The sequence below is a fragment of the Oncorhynchus mykiss genome, chromosome 11, assembly GCF_057628025.1.
Source record: "Oncorhynchus mykiss isolate SJ-2025 chromosome 11, ASM5762802v1, whole genome shotgun sequence".
Lineage (NCBI taxonomy): Eukaryota > Metazoa > Chordata > Actinopteri > Salmoniformes > Salmonidae > Oncorhynchus > Oncorhynchus mykiss.
In genome coordinates, this window is record NC_143032.1 from 82,230,618 (window position 1) to 82,254,047 (window position 23,430).

Here is a 23,430-nt window from a genome sequence, read left to right on the forward strand (position 1 = left end):
ATGCCATAAGATTCCTGAACAGGTAGCCAATGGTTACCCGGACTATTTACGCTGCTGCTACTCTCTCTTTATCTTATATGCTTAGTCACTTTAACTATACATTCATGTACATACTACCTCAATTGGGCCGACCAACCAGTGCTCCTGCACATTGGCTAACCGGGTTCTCTGCATTGTGTCCCACCACCCGCCAACCCCTCTTTTTACGCTTCTGCTATTCTCTGTTCATTATAGATGCATAGTCACTTGAACCATACCTACATGTACATACTACCTCAATAAGCCTGACTAACATGTTTCTGTATAGAGCCTTGCTACTCTTTTTTCAAATGTCTTTCTACTGTTGTTTTATTTGTTTACATATCTACACACACACACACCTTTTTTTTGCACCATTGGTTAGAGCCTGTAAGTAAGCATTTCACTGTAAGGTTTACACCTGTTATATTCTGCGCACGTGACACATACACTTTGATTTGATATAATTCTGTCGGGCAGAAATGAAGGTTAGAATCAGGAACGTTTCCTCTCACAGCTCTACACGACAGAATGTTGAATAACGTGATATATTAAAGTACTTTACCGGTTGTAGGTGAACGCGGTCATTTTTAGCGGTAGGTATGTGAGACAATATATCCACAGGAAAGTATAATTACATCAATTTTTTAAAGCGCTAGTAGTGCGTTCAATTTCTATCACCTGAAGCACGCGCACAATATTTTAAAAAATACATGCCGGAGATGCATGCTGCATGCTGAACGTGTTTACGAGGTTAATTAAAGACATATGAACGCAGTACCAGCGTTTTGAAAAGTTGATTTAATTTATACTTTCCCGTGGATATATTGTCTCACATACCTACCGCCAAACAGACCAAGTTCACCTACAACCGGTAAAGTACTTTTGACATATCATTTTATTCAACATTCTGGTGAATGGAAACTTTACCGATTCAAACGCTCATTCCTGAAGAAGAATTTTATGCAATTCAATTTCTGGTTTCCAGGCAATATTGAATGCAACCAGAAGTCACACAATTGAAATGTAATCATCGATTACACTAATGACATTTCCTCTCTGAAACACAATAGGCTAGTAAAGAAATTTGTCTACCAGATCACTTGCTCAGTGTTTTTACGGTCAATTTAATAAAGCATCTAAATATGAGAGATTACTATGGGGTAAATGCCAAAGGAAGGAGAGACTAGAGGTCCAGTTTGACTTGTAAATGTACAGACAGTATAGTGCTGCTGTGATGCCTACAGGTTGTGACTGCGGTATTGGCACTTGTCGTCCATGCGTAACTGTAGTGGTTCTATTCAACGTAGTCTAATCTGTGTACTCCCCATAATCCGAGCCATACATGGTCGGATCACATGGGGGCATTGTTTGTTTTCAGAGACCGCTCATAAAATAGTTTAAAAGACAACGTGAGGCTACTACAAATTCATTCATGAATTCTTCGCCACGCCTTTAAAACGTAAAGAAATTGTGCTTGACCAATTGCAAGCCTTGAATCCTCACATAGCGCTCTGCCGATTATCAGACGACTAAAGGAGAAACTATTTAAATCTCTAATGAACAACTTGACTCCAGGTCACTCAACTCTCACTGGTCTCAGGCGTACAGGAACAACAGTCTCGCTGATACTTGGATCATTGGACATAAACTCACTGAACACACGAGTAACTGTTAAATAGAGCCGGTTGTCTTTACATCGACGGACTTCACATTTTGTTTGCGTGAGAAAGAAATGAAAAATATAACTTTTTCTTTGTGGGTTGTCCTACTTTGTGCAATTGCGCTCTTTGCGTCGGGAGTGGAAGACAACGAACTTTTCAAAGGTAAGAAATACATCTAATCAGACTATTTCATTGACACTTAACAGCACAATCCAGGGTTTCCCCCATACTGGTTCCTCGGACCCCTAGGGGTGCACGTTTTGGTTTTTGCTTAACACTACACAGCTGATTCAACTAGTCATCAAGCTGTGATAATTTTGAATCAGTTGTGTAGTGTTGGAACAATACACAACGTGCACCCCCTGGGGTACCGAGGTTTGAGTTTGGGGGAAAGTTGACATTAGCCTATTCGGAATGCCTACATTTAAAAAAATAAATAAAATAAAAATACTAGGCTATCCACTACAAGAATGAGTCAATGGGAATATGCTGCACACCATGAGTAAAGGGTCATTCAGACAAGAAGCAGGTTCAATGGAAATCAGAGTTCATTTTCAATTTGACCCATTAGCACAGCATATCTTGGATTTGATTGCATTGATCGTATGAGGATCAAGTGGTGAGATAATGGAGACCGGGATGAATGGGAATGGATTTTCATGTGAGATACGTGTCCTTGGGAAGTGCTCGTGATGTGGCGCAAAAGCAGGACTAGACGTCGTCACATCTCGTGGTTCTATTTGGTATTGAGATTTTTCCGATGACTCCGCGTTTTACCGAGAACCGCAGTGCCCCGCCGGGGCTGTTGGCTTGTTCTACAAGTCTGTAATCAATCAAAAATGATATTAAAAGTTTGCTTTCATTTTAGAAAAAACACTTATCTGATGTCCATAATTATTCCACTATCCTGTTCCGGAGAATAATTCATACAAACTTGGCAGTCAAATGTAAATTCTTAACCAATCCATAATATAATATTTGTCTTGAGACACTTAACGTCTTTAGTTTTTTAGTACTTTTCCGGTTTTTCGCGTGAAAGCGTGTCAGCAAGAGCACAAGGCCATATGGCATAGAAGTGCCGGAGAGTTCTGGAGTGCCGAGAGATTGCAGTATAGTAGGCAGCTGGCTTTGTCTGTACAGCCAACTGATACTGTCACAGAGCAGTTGTAAGCTACAGTACATTCCTACATTTTTATACACTGTCTGTACAATAGTAGCAGGTTGCCTTCACAAAGGGATTGCCAAAGGCTGCTTCTCAGTAACCCCCCCCCCCCCCCCCTCCCATGTGCACTAAACTCCACACATAGGCTAGATGCTAAACGGGGGGAATGAGAAGCACAGGTCTTGATCGGTATCCCTATATTGCTTTCACCAGTCTGGTGCAGTGAATGGAAGAACCAAGTGAACACTGAGCCTCCTTCAATATACTTACACTTTAATTTTTTTATTTTTTATTTTTACCTCCAATGCCAGGGAACAGCGATGGTGTGGCATGGGTGTAAAATTATGCCAATTCCTTTCTGGGGTGAAAAATGAGTTTACAATGCTATATCTAATCTGTTCTTTTCTAATCTCCTGTGGCGCCGATACATTGATGGTAGTCTGGAGGGGCACAGGAGGATTTGAGTAGACTTTTGTTGTATGCAAACTACTAATCCCCATTTTTATCATTTACAGAAGAGCGTTGCACCTCGCTATTTTTATAGGCGACAGCTTGAAAAATGCTTTTTTTTTTTTTTGCAAACGCTCTTAACATGCTGACTAGACTGGGCGTGCGTATCTGCTATTGCACGCATGTTTTTTTGTACACCCACACCAGACGCGATCAGGACACGCATGCTGACCACACCCGCGAGCATTGCAAAATAAATTTGAACATGCGTGTTATTCAATCATTGCATCGACACTGCTCTCGCGTGTCTGCGTAGCCAGGCGCTAAACTAGAACTTGTTTCTATTTGTGACACTTGATGCGCTCCAAATCCTGCCTCTCCCATCTCCTCATTGGTTTTTAGGCACATATACCAAGGTGAGTGGTTGAAAGATGAACTGAGGTCCACACTCCAGTCCAGTTGGTGGTGGTAATGCACCTTAAAATTGGTTGCCAACTGCCATATATAGTCCGAAGAAGCCTGAAGGAGGAGAGATTACTAAACTAACTAGATTACCCTTTTATCTGTGGCTGAATTGTAGAGGACCTTGTGCATTTCAGGTTAAATGACAACCCAATATTTATATCCCAGTACAAATTAGCTAGCAACATCAAGCTAGCTAGCTAAATTGCAATACATGTTTAATGCTTTCCGACCTGTCCCCAAGTTTTTAATGTAGTTGGTTCAGAGTTCGTTTTGATATTTCAACATGTGTCCTGATTCGTGTCTGGTGTGGATCAACATCAGCGTGCACGCTATGGCGCACGCGGTCAGTGTAGTCCGCATGTAAGGTATGATCATGGCTTCAATTCTGATCCAAACGCTGAACTAGCTAGCTAGATGGCGCGTGAGCAAGATGAAACATCACTGAGTCGAGAGAGAGAAGAAACTGGTTGAGTGAGCAGAGGACCAGTCCCGCGAGCACAGGCCAGTCAAGAACACAAATTAAACTTGAGCACTTGCAAATGCCTTTTGAGCAAGCAGAACATCATTGGCACAGATAAAATGTCAAACGTTACATATAACTAAGCAAAGAAACGTGCTTAAAACCAGTGTTTGGTGCATTCAATTGTCCACCAGCAGTAGTCACTTGTCATAGCTCGCCGGGTTGAGCAGGGAGTGCCAAACGACTTGGGTAACCCAGCAGTATGATAACCAAATCAATTATTTCCCCAATTAATAATAGGTATACCTGGAGTTGAGTGGAATCTACTTGCTAAACTTAGCTAGCCTATTACTCGTTAACCACCAAAGCGGACTGTCTCCATAAAGAGTCCACAAATTGCTGGAAGGAGCCAATATTTAAGGGTTTCAGTCCAGGGAAGGACACATCACATGAGGGATTTTGAATTACAGTACCATTCAAAAGTTTAGACGCCTACTCATTCAAGGGTTTCTCTTTCAAGGGTTTCTCCTCTGGACAGTTGTCTGTTACTTGAATTCTATGAAGCATTTATTTTTGGCTGCAATTTCTGAGGCTGGTAACTCTCTCTAATGAACTTATCCTCTGCGGCAGAGTTAACTCTGTCTTCATTTCCTGTGGCGGTCCTCATGAGAGCCAGTTTCATCATAGCGCTTGATGGTTTTTGCAACTACACAACTTTCAGTCTTGCGGTAATGCTGGACTATTGTTTCTCTTTGCTTATTTGAGCTGTTCTTGCCATAATAGGGACTTGGTCTTTTACCAAAAAATTTTATCTGCTATATACCACCCATACCTTGTCACAACACAACTGATTGGCTTAACTCATTAAGAAGGGAAAAAAATGTCAAAGTAACTTTCTTTCTTTTTTTTTTAGCAAGGCAAACTTGTTAATTGAAATGCATTCCAGGTGACTACCTCATGAAGCTGGTTGAGACCGTGCTAAGAGTGTGCAAAGCTGACATCAAGGCAAAGGGTGGCTACTTTGAAGAATCTCATAAAAAAAATTAAAAAAAATTGGGGGGGGTGTTAATACATGATTCAATGTTTCATAGTTTTGAATGTCTTCATTTTTCTACAATTTAGAAAATAGTAAAAACGGTGTCCAAACCTTTTGACTGGTACTGTATATGAAGGGGAGAATCTGCTACCATTCATTGGGTACATAATCAGTCCCCAAGAATACAATGTAAACTGACAAACCAGAACCCCGAGTTTAGCATGTCCGAATCGGCTTTATCCGCCAAATCCATTCGCATGTACAGGGACCTGTGAAATGGTGCTGGCACAAATTTAAAATGTGTCGATGCTGAATTTCCACAGATCCAGATATAGAATGAACACTAAGCTGCAGGTAACCTAGTAGGTTACTGGCACAACGTGATTGACCATTAAGGTTGATGTGGGAAAAATCTGTGCACTTGAATGAAGCACTTAAACCCTAATTGGCTCTGGATAAGAGTCTGCTAAATTATGCTGGAAGATGATCTGTGCAGTTTTGGGATGACTGTGCAGGGTAAATGGTGCGTAGTCCATGGATGAGAGGACCAGGTGGACTGTTGATTACCACGGCACGTGGGAAGTAACTGTTCAAGTAGTGGGAGGTACTGGTCGCGCTTGACCTGAACTGTTTCCCTGGGGGCAGTCTTTGGCGGAAGGGGGTCGATGGTTATCTTTACCGCAAGCTTCCTTGCCCTGGAGTCGTACAGGACCTCAATAGAGGGCAGGTGGCAGCCAATGGCCCCCTCAGCAGACCAGACAATCCATTGCAATGATGGTGAGCATTGGACTCTTATGCTAATTTAGAATTTGAATCCGTACACACAGCATTCATTGGAGGACAGAACAACTGGAGTGAGGAGTTAAATGTTTTAGCATCTTAATGTTGCGTTCGCGGTAGCAGTCCATTTTTAAGACTGCTGTATCGATAGCGTAAACTATGGCTAATAATTTAGCCGAATAAGTGATCAGATGTGGGCCTTGACTGAGCCCAGCTGTGGGGATATTCCATGGGAGGAGTGATGCTGATACTCACAGGTGCTTTCCTCCTATAGGTTCATAAAGTCCACTATACAGTGTAGGTGACCGTAATCATCCTAAAACTCTCGAACGCAATATTCCTAGACTAATGCGAAACTGCAGCAAATCAAATGATTGCGACGTGAAGCTGAAATGAGGTGGCTCGAACACGGCTCATAAACGAGCACGATTGACTGGTAGAGCCGCCCTCCTCACAATAAAGACAAATGTGAGATCTGCTAGGGGTACAAGCTGATTATGTGATTATTCAAGTGTAATGTTTGTAGGAATCTTGTATAATGACCATACTCTTGTTTTTTTTTTAAACATTTTATTTGAACCTTTTTAACTAGGCAAGTCAGTTAAGAACATTCTTATTTACAATGACTGCCTAGGAACAGTGGGTTAACTGGTCTAGGAACAGTGGGTTAACTGGTCTAGGAACAGTGGGTTAACTGGTCTAGGAACAGTGGGTTAACTGGTCTAGGAACAGTGGGTTAACTGCCTGTTCAGGGGCAGAACGACTTTTTTTCGTATCTTGTCAGCTGTCAGGTTTGCTCTAGCAACCTTTTCGGTTACTGGCCCAACACACCAACTACTAGGCTACCTGCCGCCCCAATAACCTGTGGTTCCTGCTGCTACAACTGACAGTAATAGCATGTTTGCTTTGAAATGAGGGACACTCTCCATGTGAGGGTATATAGGTACCTCCCTCCATGTTGTATTCCAAGGCTCTGAAGGTGACTCCCGCTGAACTGTAAACCAAAGCTGGGCTGAAGTACTTTTTTTTTTTTTTTTTTGTATCTTTTTCCATGCAGCTAGAGATATTGCTCATCCTAATGCCCTCCTATTGCTCACCCCTCCCTAGATGAGGAGTTTAAAGTGCTCTACGACGACGAGGCGATCCACGACCGGATCACATACAACATGAGGAAGAGCCTGAATCTCGACGCGGACGGCTGTATCCTTCTGCCTGGTGAGAAGAGGAGTCTGCAGGAGTGTGGCTTCAACGTCACAGCCAAGACCTTCTTCATCATCCACGGCTGGACGGTAAGCACACTCCTTATCCCCTCGTCTACCTCTTTGTCACAGGTTGCTTTAGTGAGCCTTTGCTGTGTATTTTATTTTATTTATTTAGGCAGAGGGTTGCTCTTCAAAGGGTTGTGTGTGTGTGTGTGGATCACCGATTTGCTCTCTCCTATACAGACGAGTGGGATGTTTGAGAGTTGGATGCAGAAGCTGGTGGCGGCCATGATGCAGCGAGAACCGGAGTCCAACGTGGTCATCGTTGATTGGCTTCCCATGGCCCACCAGCTCTACCCCGACGCGGTCAACCACACCCACCAAGTTGGCCTCAGTGTCGCCACCACCATTAACTGGCTCCAGGTAATGTGTGTGTGATTTGGTTGTTCAGCGGTCTATTACATTACAGTATCAGTGAGGAGGGCTGTTGAAAACATTGATCTTTAAGCTTACATGTACTGACTGTGTTCATAGGACACTATAAGGGGTGACGTGTTTTTCTCTCGGGGACGTTTATCTAAATGATGTGGGACAGGGCCTCGTTTTCCAGTTGCGATATAACTGTAGCATTACGATCGTAGCGGCAGCGTCGTTATTTAAGAGCCAACTTGTTTTATTTAAAGAGAAATCTGTTTACCAAACCAATCATGTAAGAGTTCGTTAAGTGCCTCGTTAGACCATGTGTCTACCGATGAGATCGAAAGAATAGCAACGCTGCTCTCGGATCAGCCTTAACATTATAATTATTCCACAATACTGACAATGGATCGGCTCCTAGAGAGATTACTGCTTATGGCTGCAAATTTGAGGCGGTTTATGATGCTTACCCCGTAATAATGCACTAAATTAGACTGTGCACACCTTGGTACACATGAAACGTATTGAGGCTAAAATGAGGCCGTACCCTAGTGTCTACTGAATGCAGTATTATTATATCATCTCGGTTTTTATTTGCATAGTTTTCTTTCACTTGTTTTGTAACAATTGCAAATAATTTGGCAGCTTATTTAAAATTTTTACCTTTTAAAAAAATGTTTTTAACTAGGCAAGTCGGTTAAGAACAAATTCTTATTTTCAATGACGGCCTAGGAACAGTGGGTTAACTGGCCTAGGAACAGTGGGTTAACTGGCCTAGGAACAGTGGGTTAACTGGCCTAGGAACAGTGGGTTAACTGGCCTAGGAACAGTGGGTTAACTGGCCTAGGAACAGTGGGTTAACTGGTCTAGGAACAGTGGGTTAACTGCCTGTTCAGGGGCAGAATGACAGATTTTTACCGTGTCAGCTCAGGGATTTGATCTAGTAACCTTTTCGGTTACAAGTCTAACACACTAACCACTAGGCTACCTGCCGCCCGACTAGTAGTCCACTTCGTTCTGACGTTATCGGCCGCCAGTCTGATGGATGCCTAGCCTACAAATCTTGATTCTGCGTTTAGTGGAGATCTTCTGTGAATAATAATACAAATACGATCTAATGTACATTGTCTGCTCTACAAGTGGTCTTGCTCAAATGGTCTGGGGAAACAGAATGGCTTTTAATAAAGATGGTTTTAATGATTTTTTTTATTTCATCTTTTATTTAACCAGAACAAGTTCTCATTTGCAACTGCGACCTGGCCAAGATAAAGCATAGCAATTCGACACATTCAACAACACAGTTACACATACAGTAGAAAGTCTATACAGTGAGTGCAAATGAGTTAAGATAAGGGAGTTAAGGCAATAAATAGGCCATGGTGGCGAAGTAATTACAATATACCAATTAAACACTGGAATGGTAGATGTGCAGAAGGTGAATGTGCAGGTAGAGATACTGGGGTGCAAAGGAGCAGGATAAATAAATACTGTATGGGGATGAGGTAGGTAGATGGGCTGTTTACAAATGGGCTGTTTACAGGTGCAGTGATCTCTTAGCTGGTGCTTAAAGCTAGTGAGGGAGATATGAGTCTCCAGCTTCAGAGATTTTTGCGGCCATTGGCAGCAGGAAGGAAAGGCGACCAAAGGATGATTTGGCTTTGGGGGTGACCAGTGAAATATACCTGCTGGAGCGTGTGCTGCTATGGTGACCAGTGAGCTGAGATAAGGCGGGACTTTACCTAGCAGAGGCTTGTAGATGACCTGGAGCCAGTGATAATCTTAATACTGAGAAGGCTCTGGACCGTCTCCAGTAGTTTAGAGAGTTGAGAGCTCCAGTGTGCTAAGAGGACAGCTGAGTATCCCAATACCCTTCCAGTCCAGCGCTGACTACAGTAGTGGTGATGTGCAGGATTGGCTGGCTGGGAACTTTTCCCTCAGGAACAGAACAGCTGGCAGTGTTTTCAGGTGTTTGTGGGAACTCCTGGTATCCTGTGAATTCTAATGAGGGAGTTGTGGGTATTTCTGTATTTTCCATTTGGTCATACGGGAACTCGCCAGATGCTCTTGGGGAAGAGTTGTCCTCTGTCTAGTTTGCAATGGGTCTCGTTCTCATCACGAGTCAACTGCTGTGTGATCGTGTCTCTCCATTGTGACTTCCACTAAGAGCAGAGACTGGGTGTGGTTCCAATCCACTGTACTGCTTTCTATCTAATCTTTTCAGATGGCTGAAGGGAAAGGAGGCTATTTAACAGTATTGGGATTCATTATATGTCTCATTCAGGCCAGGCTCTCAGGCTCTGTCCCCTTTACAGGCCAGGACACCGCTGACAAGCAAGCCCAGGGTTCAGGCTGTGGGTAAGAGGGTAGACTGCCTTCTGAGACAAGCAGAGGGTGGAAGTGCTTTTGCATGGAAGGGAGAGCGTGAACGTATTCTGATACCTCATTATCTCCACTGGGATTTGCTGGTGCCCAGGGAACGACTGACTGGCTGAGGGCCTGTGTGTGGCAGCAGCTGATGTTGGTTGTCATGTATCCGATAGGAGGAACAGCAGCTGCCCTTGCAGAATGTGCACCTGATTGGCTACAGCTTGGGGGCCCATGTGGCGGGCTACGCCGGAACATCTGTGAGAGGGACTATTGGCAGAATCACGGGTAAGTTGTGGGAGGTTTATGACCTCATTCACTGTTGCTCCTCAAGACTCTGAACAGGCAGCGGTCTGAACCTTTGTAACGGTGCCAATCCCCTTTAAATAAAACTCAATATAGTCAAGTATGAAACCAGTACCACCTTACCAACGACATGTCTTCATGGAGTGATGGCTGTGGCTATAGTCATGGTGTATTGACTGTTAAGCTGTGGCTGTATGCCTATAGATATTAGAGACACCTGTCTTGTCCACCAAATGAGACGTTCCTGTTTCTCCCATCTCTCCTATAGGTCTAGACCCGGCAGGGCCCATGTTTGAGGGGGTGGGAGATGATAAGCGCCTCTCATCGGGCGACGCCGACTTTGTGGACATCCTGCATACGTACACGCGCGAGGCACTGGGTATGAGCATTGGGATCCAGCAGCCCATTGGAGACATTGACATCTACCCCAACGGTGGAGACGTGCAGCCTGGCTGCTCCCTGCGTGAGATGCTTACCAGTACAGCTGGAGGAAGTGAGTACCACACACAGGAAGAAGTCACTGAGGGTGTGTTTCCCCCCCCCACAAGTCTAAAAGCATTGGATTGGTGTAGGCATAGGCTAGTCCATGAAAGGAAAAATCCATGAAAGGAAGTGAACAAGTGCAAACTTTGGGTGGAAGGAGAGATTGTTGGGACGCACCACTAAACGCAGTGTTGTACCAAGTTCAACTGACTTTTTTTTTTCTGCTGTTCTTTGGCTAGATGGGAGTTGGCTGCTTGTCATGTGACTGGTTAGCTGTTCCCTTGTTGCTTATCAGTGCTGTTAACTCTTTCCTCCTCAGGCTTCATGGATGTGATTAAGTGCGAACACGAGCGGGCTGTGCTCCTGTTTGTGGACTCGCTGATGAACAACGAGTACATGAGCCTTGCCTACCAGTGCACCGACCCCGAACGCTTCAAGAAGGGCATCTGCCTGAGCTGCCGCAAGAACCGCTGCAACAACATTGGTTACAACACCAAGAAGATGAGGAAGAGGAGCAACTGTAAGATGTACCTGAAGACCCGTGCTGTCACACCCTTCGGAGGTGAGCTGGGGATTATTTTAATTTTGGGGGGGGGGGGGGGAAATGTGCAGTTTTATAATGCTGTTCTTCACATTTAGCTATTTTCCCTCAACCACATGGGTTGGTGTCCACCCAACAGATTTTCATGCAAATAGTCTTACACATTGTTTTTATTAAAAAAAGTATTTTCCCAACAGAGAACCGTTTTTCATCTAATTGACTGTTATGCGTGATGACATGGTGCACATACCTTGACCCTTTGGTTAATTTTCCATGTACCAAATACAGTGTACCATGTCCCGACCCCATTTTTTTTCAAATCTACTGATGGGTTTTCGCACTTGTGTAATATAAATCAAATGATTTGTCGCGTGCGCTGAATGCAGCAGGTCGCGTGCGCTGAATGCAGCAGGTCGCGTGCGCTGAATGCAGCAGGTCGCGTGCGCTGAATGCCGCAGGTCGCGTGCGCTGAATGCCGCAGGTCGCGTGCGCTGAATGCCGCAGGTCGCGTGCGCTGAATGCCGCAGGTCGCGTGCGCTGAATGCCGCAGGTCGCAGAATGCCGCAGGTAGCGTGCGCAGAATGCCGCAGGTGTAGACCTAACTGAAGTGCTTGCAGTTTAAGAAAAATAAGAGTGAAGGAAAATATTTAATAAACTGAAGTAAAATAGTCTGGGTAGCCATTTTATTATCTGTTCAGCAGTCATGGCTTGGGGGGTAGAAGCTGTTAAGGAGCCTCTTGGACCTAGACTTGGTGCTCCGGTACCGCTTGCTGTGTGGTAGCAGAGAGAACAGTTTGACAAGGGTGGCTGGAGTCGTTACATTTTTAGGGCCTTCATCTGATACTGCCTAGTATAGAGATTCTGGATGGCAGGAAGCTTGGACTTAGTGATGTACTGGGCTATACGCACTACACCCTGTAGCACCTTGCGGTCGGTTGCTGAGCAGTTTCCATACGATGGTGCAGCTGTAGAACCTTTTGAGGATCTGAGGAGCCATGCTAAATCTTTTCACTCTCCTGTGGGGTAAGAGGCATTGTTGTGCCCTCTTCACGGCTGGATGAACAGGGAGTACAGGAGGGGACTAGGCACACACCCCTGAGGGGCCCCTGTGTTGAGGGTCAGTGTGGCGGATGTGTTGTTACCTACCCTTACCACCTGGGGGGGGGGGGGGGGGGGAATCAAGAAGTCCTTTTGCAGAGGGAGGTGTTTAATCCCAGGGTCCTTAGCTTTGTGATGAGCTATGTGGGCACCAAGGGATTTAAAAAAACAAAACATTTTATGCTCTAACTAGGCAGTTCAGTTAAAATTCTTATTTACAATGACTGCTTACACTATGGTGTTGAACACTGAGCTGTAGTCAATGAACAGCGTTCTCACGTAGTTGTTCCTTTTTGTCAGGTGTGAAAGGGCAGTGTGGAGTACAATGCAGATTGCGGTATCTGTGGCGCTGTTGGTGCAGTATGTGAATTGGAGTTGGTCTGTTCCCATACTTTTTATAGTCTCGTACCCCTTCAAACAGTCAACCTCCAGCTGCGTACCCCCTCTAGCACCAGGGTCGGCGCACTCTAATGTTGTTTTTTGCCATTGAGTGCCTGCCCCACATACTATGCATTTATTAAATATAAGACCTAGGTTTTTTTTCACAACCCGACTCGTCGGAAGTGACAGCCTTTTTTATAGGATCGGGGCACAAATAATAATCAGTTATTTTGCCATCTTACACACTCAACCTCATTTGTTCAACAAAAAATTGGTTAATGAGACGGTGTACTTGAAGGGATACCTGTAACTCTGCAATGTTGTATTTAGTTGTCATGCTAGTGAGGGCTGAGAATCCACACTCGGATAGGTACGTGGTTACAAAGGGCCTCGGTGTCTTAATTTGCCGTGGCAAAACTCTGAGTGCAGCTCTAGCCATGAATCTGACAGTGGCTTCTGATTTTAAATTCAATTTTCACAGAACCGCTTGTTTCGATGAGGCTCTTGTTCAGATCGTGGTCAAATGGACTGGCTGCAGGGCATGACAGGGATAACGGATCCAGTTCGTCTGTTTCGGGAAAGTAATTGGGCACCCACCTCACTCAGGTGCTTCGCTATATCACATGTGACATTGTGTGTAAGCTTGAGTTCATGTGCATGGTAATCATGCATACAATGATGGAAAGACCTGTTGTCCTTGTTAATGCAGACGGAAAATAGCTCCAACTTCTTAGCCTCAATTTTGTACCACACAAGTCCATTTGATGTCACAAAGCTGTTCAGTACTTTAAAAATATCCTCATGTTGTCCTGGTTTGCTGGGGATGTCTTCCTTAATTGCCCCCCCCCCCCCCCACCATGTACCAGGCCTGCCACGGCTGACTCATCCAGCTGTAACGCATATAATTCACTGGCTTGTATGCTAAGCAGTAATTGTTTCAAAACATCTCCTGCCATGTCACTGAAGTGTTGTGAAATTGTCTGTAGTTTTTTTTTGCCTTTTCCCCCAGTATTGTTCCAGCCATATTTGCAACAGCAGGAAGAAATAAGTCCAACACAATAGTATGGGGCTTGCCTGTCCTAGCCACTTGGTAGCTCACCATATATGTCACTTCTAGCCCCGTCTTATTAATGGTATCTGTTGCTTTTATACATGTCTAAATTCTCGCTTAATTTTTCTTTTGACTCAGTCAGGAACAGGTGGAAAATGTCAGTGAAGAACCTTACAAGTAGGTCAGCGCTTTCACTGAGTAAAAGTCCTGGTAATCCGTCTGGCCCTGCGTCTTTGAATGTTGACCTGGTTTAAAAGTCTTACTCGCAACGGCTACCGAGAGTGGGATCCCAGTCGTCCGGAACAGCTGGTGCTCTCATGCGTGTTGCTTGCCTTGACGCATGCATGAAGTCGTTTAGCTCGTCTGGTAGACTTGTTGCTCGTAGCTGGGCTTCTCCTTGTAGTCCGTAATAGTTTGCAAGCCCTGCCATATCTGACGAGCATCAGAGTAGTAGGATTGACTCTTAGTCTTGTATTGACACTTTGCCTGTTTGATGATTCGTCGGCGGGCATAGCGGGATTTCTCATAAGCTTCCGGTTTAGAGCCCTGCCCCTTGAAAGTGACAACTCTACCCTTTAGCTCAGTGTGGATGTTTATATAAATAAAAGATTCCAGAAGTTTACCATATGCACAAAGGTTATTTCTCTCCGATTTGTCACAAATTTGTTTTCGATCCCTGTTACTGAGAATTTCTGGGGACAATAAAAGTTCTAAAATGTGCAGTTTTGTCACATCCCAGTGCCACAGATGTCTAAGTTGAGGGCGTGCACAAATTGGCATGCTGACTGCAGGCATGTTCACCAGCGCTGTTGCTAGATTATTTAATGTTCCTTTCTCTACCATAAGCCGCCTCCAATGTCGTTTTAGAGAATTTGGCAGTACGTCCAACCGGCCTCAACCACAGACCATGCGTAACAACGTCAGCCCAGGACCTCCACATCCAGCTTCACCTGCGGGATCATCTGAGACCAGCCACGCTGATGGAACTGTGGGTTTGCACAACCAAATATTTTTTTTTCACAAACTGTCTCAGGGTGAACTTATCTGCGTGCTCGTCGTCCTCGCAAACTGCTTGCCCACACAATGCCGTACATGCCAGTACAGTTGAAACCGGGATTCATCCACGAAGAGCGTGCCAGTGGCCATCAAAAGTGAGCATTTGCCCACTGAAGTAGATTACAAGGGCAAACTGTAGTCAGGTCAAGACCCTGGTGATGTCAACATTGTGATCGGAGTGCCTCATGGTGTGGTTATGGGCAGGCATAACTTAGATGACACCATTTGCAATTTCGATGTTAATTCTGAATGCACAGAGATACCGTGACAAGATCCTGAGTCCCATCGTTGTGCCAGTCATCTGCCGCCGTCACATATTTCAGAATGATAATACACAGCCCCATGTCGCAAGGATCTGGACACAATTCCTGGAAGATGAAAATGTCCCAGTTCTTCCAAAGCCTTCCAAGGCCTACATACTCGACAGGTCACCCATTCAGCATGTTTGGGATGCTCTGGATTGACGTGTAGTACAGCATGTTCCAGCTCCTGCCAATATCCAGAAATTGAAGAGGAGTGAGACAACATTCAACCGGCCACAATCAACAGCCATGATCAACTCTATGTTAAGGAGATGTGTCGAATGGTCATCACACCAGATACTGACTGGTTTTCTGAGCCACACCCCTACATTAAATGTTTTTTTTATTTTTTAAAGGTGTGTGTGTGTGTGTGTGTGTGTGTGTGTGTAATCAACCGATGCATATCTGTATTCCCAGTCGCGTGAAATCCATAAATTAGGGCTTAATGAATATTATTCCAGTTGACTGATCTCCTTTTTTAAAAAAAAAAAATATATATATATATATATATATATATATATGAGAACTCTAATTCAGTAAAATCTTTGCAATTGTTGCACTTATATTTTTGTTCAGTGTGTCAAAACAAAAATAATTCAATAGAATAACAAAGGCAGCTAGTTTTCTGTCGTTTCAGTTTGAAGGGATTTGTGTTGGCTAGCTCCTCTGAATAGTAACCTGGCTTGGAAGCAAATGCTCTACGCCAGGGGAATTTGCCCATTTAGCTCGTTGTTCTAGAAAACAGCTTAAACAAACGCATGTCGCTACTTTTCTGTTATTCTGGCTGCGCTGTTTGACATGACTGTTGGCAGATGTTTTTATGGCTAGCAAGCGAGGGATAAGAATGTTGCCAGCCGTCATTGCAACGCAATATTTAGACCGTACGCCTGGGTGGTGTCCATTAGATTTATAACGAGACCTAACTTGTCTCTGGCAAGTGAACGAACAGGTGTCTAGGGTAGCAACCCTAGATTTGGTTCAGGACTATCTTTGTGGAAGGCTGAAATGGTATAAATACATGCATAATATCAGTTATTTCAATATGTTAACCTGTTGCATAAAAGTGATGCCTTGTGGAACATGTTTTTTTTTTTTGGAGGATCTATTGCCACAGTTTCTCTACTTCTTCTCGGGCTTAACACTTGTGACAATATCCTCCAGACACCGGCTTCTCGGACATTATCACTTAAACATAACACACCTTATCAGTACTTGATCAGTAGCCAAGCGATTTATCTCTGAACCTTCTTTTTTTTTATGACTCAGTCACACCTTGCAGTCGTAAAGCTACTGTATTGGCTCCTGTTTATGTCCCTGTCCTGTGATATTTATTTTGCCGTTTTGTATTGTTTGTCCCTCCCTAGGCATCCATTATCAGATGAAGATGCATGTGTTCAACAGAAAGCAGGCTGACGATGCTGACCCAACCTTCCACGTCAAGCTGTATGGAGCTCACAATGACACCGATGACCTGCATGTAGACGTGTGAGTACTGCTGCTCTCTACTCAGTGGCAGGTAGCCTAGCGGTTTGGCCCTGATTTAGAAGACTTAGGAAATGTACGCCTTTCCTAGGCACTTAGAAGTTGGTATTCAGACTTGCCTTATGCAGGTTTGTAAATAAGCTTTCCTTGTGCGCACTGAATACATTTTTAATTCGACCCATGAAAACCCTTTTCACTTGCTGGCAAACAGATTTTCTATGGGTTGTCATTCAATCGGGTTTTCTAACATTTATCTAAATACGGTGTAATTAAAAAAATAAATGTATTAGAATTGCAGACACTCACTAGAATGTATGGACATATTTGTCTGTTTCAGCTCCAACTCAATAGTAGCTAGTTTTTTTTAGGTTAGGAACGTATGAATCATAAGAAATAATAACCACCAAAAGTGGTTGAGTCGTCCTGAAGATTGTCATATTCAAGTTCAATCTATGAAATATTGGAAGATGAGCAGTGTACAATAGGGGTTGACCAGTAATAATCCTCAGTGATCATGGAACTGTTTTGACGGCGGTCCTGTTGTCGTGAACCATGCTCCAGATTTAAACTGCTAGGTATGGTCTTCATTCCATAATGATTCAAATGGGTTACATGGTACCAAATGATTGCACAACTTGTGATGCGTTAGCCTATTATGATCCACTATCGCTAGTGACCCTCAGGAACAACTACGCCAAAATTCAGAATAACGGCACAGCTATCTATAGCCTAATTCACGCCATGTTGAGGAGATTTTCAGTTTGCTTCCAAATGACTGGTTTCACATTTGTCTCCAGGGATCATAAGGAAAATAATCTAAAATAATTGCTATGTGCATTTCCACCAGTGGAGACGGCTCATAATAATGGCTGGAACGGAGTGGATGGAATGGCATGAAACCATGTGTTGGTTGCACTTGATACTATTTCCGCTCTAGCCGTTACCACGAGCCCATCCTCCCCGATTTTTCAAGTTACCCACCAACCTCCTCCTGTGACTCCCTTCTCCAAATGGATTACTCATTTACCTTATCAATGTGTAAATTACAGTGCATGTAGATTTATATTTACAACGGGGGTTGTTAAGTGATGCAGAATACAGCATTGACACCGACCACACCTTTTAATTTCAGTGCTCTCCACCACGCGAATAGCAGGTGAACAGTGATGATGGCAGTACTAGACTTAGGTTCTGCTGCTTACGGTAGAGGTTAGAACTCATAGAGAGGAGTATAACAAGGGATTTACCTTATACATTAAAAATGTGTAATTCTAGTCGGTATTCACCCACTTAGAGCTTTTGGGCCAGTAACCAAAAAGTCTCTAGTTCAAATACCCGAGCCGACAAGTAGAAAATTCGGTGCTCTTGCGCCAGACACTTAACCCAAGTTGCTCCAGGGTCGCTGTTGAAGGTGGCTGATCCTGGCCGTGACCCTTTGGGATATGCAAAAAAACACATTTTCCAATTCACACTTGTGTATAAAACACACTATGTATACGTGGGAAATGGAGCAAATATATAAACACGTTTACTACTGTGCTCATGTAAAAAGAAACTAACACTTGCGTAGTCCTAATGCACTGAAGTGTAATGGAAATTAGTGAATTCATTTATTTTTTTTTCTGGGAGAGGTTCACCTATTTAGTAGCCATGTTGAAACATAAGAAAGGACATGGACATCCTGCAGGTGATGTACTATAATAAGTATTCAAAAACACCCCTAAACTAGACTAGCCTACTTCACCAACAGCTAACCAACCAAAAACACCCCTAAGCTAGACTAGCCTACTTCAATACAGCTAACTAACCAAAAACACCCCTAGACTAGCCTACTTCACCAACAGCTAACCAACCAAAAACACCCCTAAGCTAGACTAGCCTACTTCAATACAGCTAACTAACCAAAAACACCCCTAAGCTAGACTAGCCTACTTCACCAACAGCTAACTAACCAAAAACACCCCTAAACTAGACTAGCCTACTTCACCAACAGCTAACTAACCAAAAACACCCCTAAACTAGACTAGCCTACTTCACCAACGACTAACTAACCAAATATACAGTGGGTGGTCCGCCCAGTTCTAACTAGTGCTCTTATACAAAGTTTACCTACAGGTAGTGTAGGCCCATGGGGGACTTGTCTTTTCCCACCATCAACAAAAACAATACTCACAGGTGGGGACAAAGTGACATGCAGTTGAAAAAAACTAAAGAACCACCGAGAGATTGAGCTTCTGAGAAAACAACGGTCAGGGTTTTTAAGCCAAGGGAATGTGATTGGGTAATGGAAACAGGGAGGGGTCTTCTGATTTTGAAGGCTGTTTGAGGAATGATTGCCACCTGTGAGGGGAGAAGGAGAGAGAAGAAACACAGGATACCTGTATCTGTAACAACCTGTGATCGGCACCTTTTTGTGTCCCTCTCCCCCGCCAGTCCAAACAAAGTGGGTCTGAACCTGACCAACACCTTCCTGGTCTTCACCGAGGACGACATCGGGGATCTGCTGAAGATTCGTCTGAGCTGGGAGGGGGCCCACGAGTCACTAGGGTCCATCTGGAAGAACATGAAGAAGTCTTTCTGGTCCTGGAACCGCACCGGCACGCCCATCAACCAGGTGCTAGAGGTCCGTAGGATCCGTGTCAAGTGTGGAGAAACGCAGAAGAAGTAAGTTGGGAGGCAGAAAGCGGTGGCCATTTTTGTTTTTTTTCCCCACATACCATTCAATGAGTGGTTGGTTCCAAAGAATGGAAAAAGAGCTCAGAATTGGGATTTCCAGTCTAGTAATTGTATTTCTATGGTTAGTTCACCAAGCCGAGTCGGCTGTCTTTGATTTGATAATGCTCTCACTCAAACGGCCTTTGTTTATAACTCAGGAAATGGAGCCATTTAGTCTTGAATCAAATGCATCTTGCTGTTAAACATGCTCTTTTTATATTTTCATTTTTTAAACTATCATTTGGTTGTTTTTAGCATCTAATCTGCTGCTCGACGTTGTGCTATCGGTTCCTTGTTTCACTTATTGGTTTGTGCTTGTGTAGGTTCACATTCTGTGCCCAGGACCCCTCAGTGACTGAGATCTCTCCAGGACAGGTCATCACGTATGTCAAGTGTCGTGATGGCTGGGAGGTCAAACCAAGTAAAAAAAGGTACAGCACAGCCCGTTCAGTTAGTGTTGCGTTCCCTAACGGTGTCTTATTCTTAGATACAGAATTGTATTTTAAACCATTAGACAAGGTCCTTAGATGAATGGATACATGTCTAGTCAATCCAGCATATTGACCGGTCCTCTTGCTTTGACAGGTTGCATAACTTATAAGGATTCAGCACTTCATCAATCAACGCACCAATAGCATGGGACCTAAAGTCAGAAGGCATGTCTGTAAGGGCCCGCCTTTTTCTTCATCTGAGCACTTTGATTGGAGGAGTGATGAGCACACGGTGGGAGGCCTTGGACTTGGGATGCACCTGGATGTTTACTGGTGGTCACATGACTCTGGGCTCTGGCCAATGGGACGGCGGGAGGCTTCACTGTCAGGACCTGAGAATTCCTTTGTACAGAGACTGTTCAACTCGGAAAATAAATGGTTGTGTTATCCATCGGACATTTTCCCCCAACAAACCTAGTCTCTTTACTGTATATTTGTATTAATTTTCTGAATTGGAAGCACTGCAAGACCATGGTTATTTATCGAGCACATTGTTTGAATAATTTCCTCTGATGCAGTGTTTGTGGTTGAGTGTGTGTTTGCATGCCGTTAGTGTGTGTGGTGTGACCAAGGGTATGAGCGTGCCTATTGGCTAGAGCGAGCTTAATGTGACTACACTGTAAAACTGAAGGACGTGACTGGGCTACATGCACTTGATCTTTCACTGTGTTTTGTAGGGTTGCAAAATTCCCAGGTTTTCCTGAAATCTTGGTTGGATGATTGTGGATTTGTTAGTCCCTTCGGTGTCCGGTCATATTCCTTCTTGGAATTTGGGGGGGAAAATTTGGGGAAATTTTAACTGAAATTTGCTACCTTACTTCTGTACAATGTGTTGCTATTATTATTTCGATGTTCCCCATATGTGGCTGTGTGTGTGTATATAATGTAAAAAAAAAAAAAATTGGGGTGAAAAAAATCACTTTTTGGGGTGTTTTTCTTCAGCTGGATGACCAAGGTGCTAAAGGCTGTTTTATTTGGCTCATCCTCAAAGTCAAGAGGAGTTGCAATTTCTGCAGAAGTTTTGATGTCCAGTTTTAGCTTACTACTTTAAGTATGACACTTACGTTGCACTAACCCAAAAATCAGATCATTATTCCCAGATGTTCAGTAACCACGATGCTGAAAAGACGCGTTTTCAACATCGTTAACGTCTATGTACGGCCTTCCTGAGGCCTGGAAGTACTGTTGCCACGGTTTCAGATTCCTTTGCTTGCCTGGGTCAGTGGTATTGACGGTGCTACTTTTAGTTGTGTTACAGTGCTGGGAAGTATGGCCTCATTTTGACAGTGGAAATGCAACTCTAGCAGAAGTCTACGTAGCCCATGGTGTGATGCTGGGATTAATCTTATGGAATCTGGTAAACGTGGGTCATATTTTTTTTTTTAAATTGGCACATCTGCTAAAGTCCCTGTCGGTTGCACTGTTAGAGTAGACCACTTCTGTATAGCTATTTCCTTGTTTGGTACACATGGCACGGCTAGAGTAGGACACTACTCTTCCCGTATTCCTCTTCCTTGCCTCTTTCCCCTCCACCTTCTCTAAACACATTGAAGATGCGAGAAGAAGTTCCAAGAGGATGCTGCTTGGCTCTTCTCCAATATAGTTTGCGGAGGTGGAGAGAAGACTGAAATGCCTTCTGTCTTGCGTAGCTAGTTAATCGGCACACCGACTCAGCTTATACTTTCTCTTTGATGTGCTTCCCAAACCTCACAGGTGATGTTCTAAGGCGCTGGAATTCTTGGAAAACCTCAAAAGGATGAAGAAGAAAATAAATCCCAGATGGATTGGATTTATGACGCACTTTCACAGCTGCTCCAATAACTTCACAGTATGTGTGGTGATCCTTAGTTTGTCTAATCCACCAGTAAACTTCTCTCACACGGTTTCAATACTTTATATAGGGGGGAATAGTTTTAAAAAAAATTTTTTAAGTAAACCATAAGGTTCATAAGATTGCTGCACATATCTCACTGAATTGACAGGTTTCAAATCTTCAACATAGCAAACCAGGTGTGACGATTTTGGCAGCGACGGTACCCCAAAAATGAATTAGGACTTCTGACCTTACTGTGCAGCCATATTTCATAGGAAATTGGCCCAATGTTTTTAAACCGTACATTTCTGTGGCTGCAGTATGACATAAGGTTTCAGGCTGCATCTGTTACTACTTATTGGCCTGCATGTCACAATCAAGAAAGTGAAGTGATTCTTGGAGAAGTTTGAGAAATTGAAATTTCCCACCGCAAATGTGCGCTCTGCCTTCCAAAAAAGGAACTGAAATTAAACCATCTGGCACAACTCCAACCAGAAAATGGACATTGTGTGGCATTTCTTACTGTAAATAAATACTAATGAATTTGTCTTAGATGGATAAGTAATTCAATCAGTCAAGTTTCAGATTAATACTGTCAAAGTTGATTTTTTTTTTTACAGAAATAGAGATCACCTTTCAATTCTAAGGCTTTTAAAATCTGGTGAATTATATTTTGGTATGCAAATAACATTTCTAGAATGAATCTGTAATATAAGCTAAATCAACATGATTACTACTGTTGTCCCTTTTTAAAAAAAATATATATATTTTTAATTTCACTGTGTTGGTAGTGACACATTTAGTGGGTTGGTAGGGAATTTTGGTAAATATTTAAAGTACAAAGTGTATGTTTACCTCAAGTTGGAAGACTTGTGCGGAAGTTTGTGAAAATAAGACAACTTTATTTTAGTTATATACAGTACCAGTGAAAAGTTTAGACAACTACAGTTGTCTAAATACATGTACTTTTTCCTACATAGTTGTCTTCACTATTCTACAATGAAATAACACATGGAATCATGGAATCAAAATATATTTGAGGTTCTGCAAAGTAGCCACCCTTTGCTTTGACGAAAGCTTTACACACTCTTGGCATTCTCTCAACCAGCTTCACCTGGAATGCTTTTCCAGGTGAAGTTCCCACTAAGCCCAAACCAGATGGGGTGGCGTATTGCTGCAGAATGCTGTGGTAGACATGCTGGTTAAGTGTGCCTTATTGTAAATAAATCAAGTGTCACCAGCAAAGCACCATCACACCACCTCCATGCATCATGGTGGGAACCACATGCAGAGGCACATTCATGTACTCTGCTTCTCACAAAGACACGGCGGTTGGAACCAAAAACCTCCATTTGGACTCATCAGACCAAAGGACAGATGTACACAGGTCTAATGTCCATTGCTTGTGTTTCTTGGCCCAAGCAAGACTTCTCATTGGAGTCGTTTTTAGTAGTGGTTTCTTTGCAGCAATTCAACCTTGAAGGCCTGATTCACACAGTCTCCTCTGAACAGTTGATGTCTGTGACTTGAATACTGTGAACCATTTATTTGTGCTGCAATTTCTGAGGTGCAGTTATCTCTAATGAAATTATCCTCTGCGGCAGAGGTAACTGGATCTTTTCCTGTGGCGGTCTTCAGAGCCAGTTTCATCTGTGCTGTGATGGTTTTTGCGACTGCACTTAAAAACATTCAA

General features: G+C 43.4%; 1 protein-coding gene across 1 annotated transcript; it reads left to right on the top strand.

Moving 5' to 3' along the window:
• The first annotated feature begins 1,238 nt into the window (after window positions 1-1,238).
• On the top strand, window positions 1,239-22,236 carry LOC110536468 (endothelial lipase). Its single transcript, XM_021622239.3, has 10 exons — window positions 1,239-1,844; window positions 7,143-7,324; window positions 7,481-7,660; window positions 10,195-10,306; window positions 10,593-10,817; window positions 11,127-11,369; window positions 16,601-16,721; window positions 19,152-19,382; window positions 19,757-19,864; window positions 20,019-22,236. Exons 1-10 carry the CDS (start codon window positions 1,754-1,756, stop codon window positions 20,032-20,034), a joined length of 1,509 nt encoding a protein of 502 aa, XP_021477914.3. The 5' UTR covers window positions 1,239-1,753; the 3' UTR covers window positions 20,035-22,236.
• The last annotated feature ends 1,194 nt before the right edge of the window (window positions 22,237-23,430 follow it).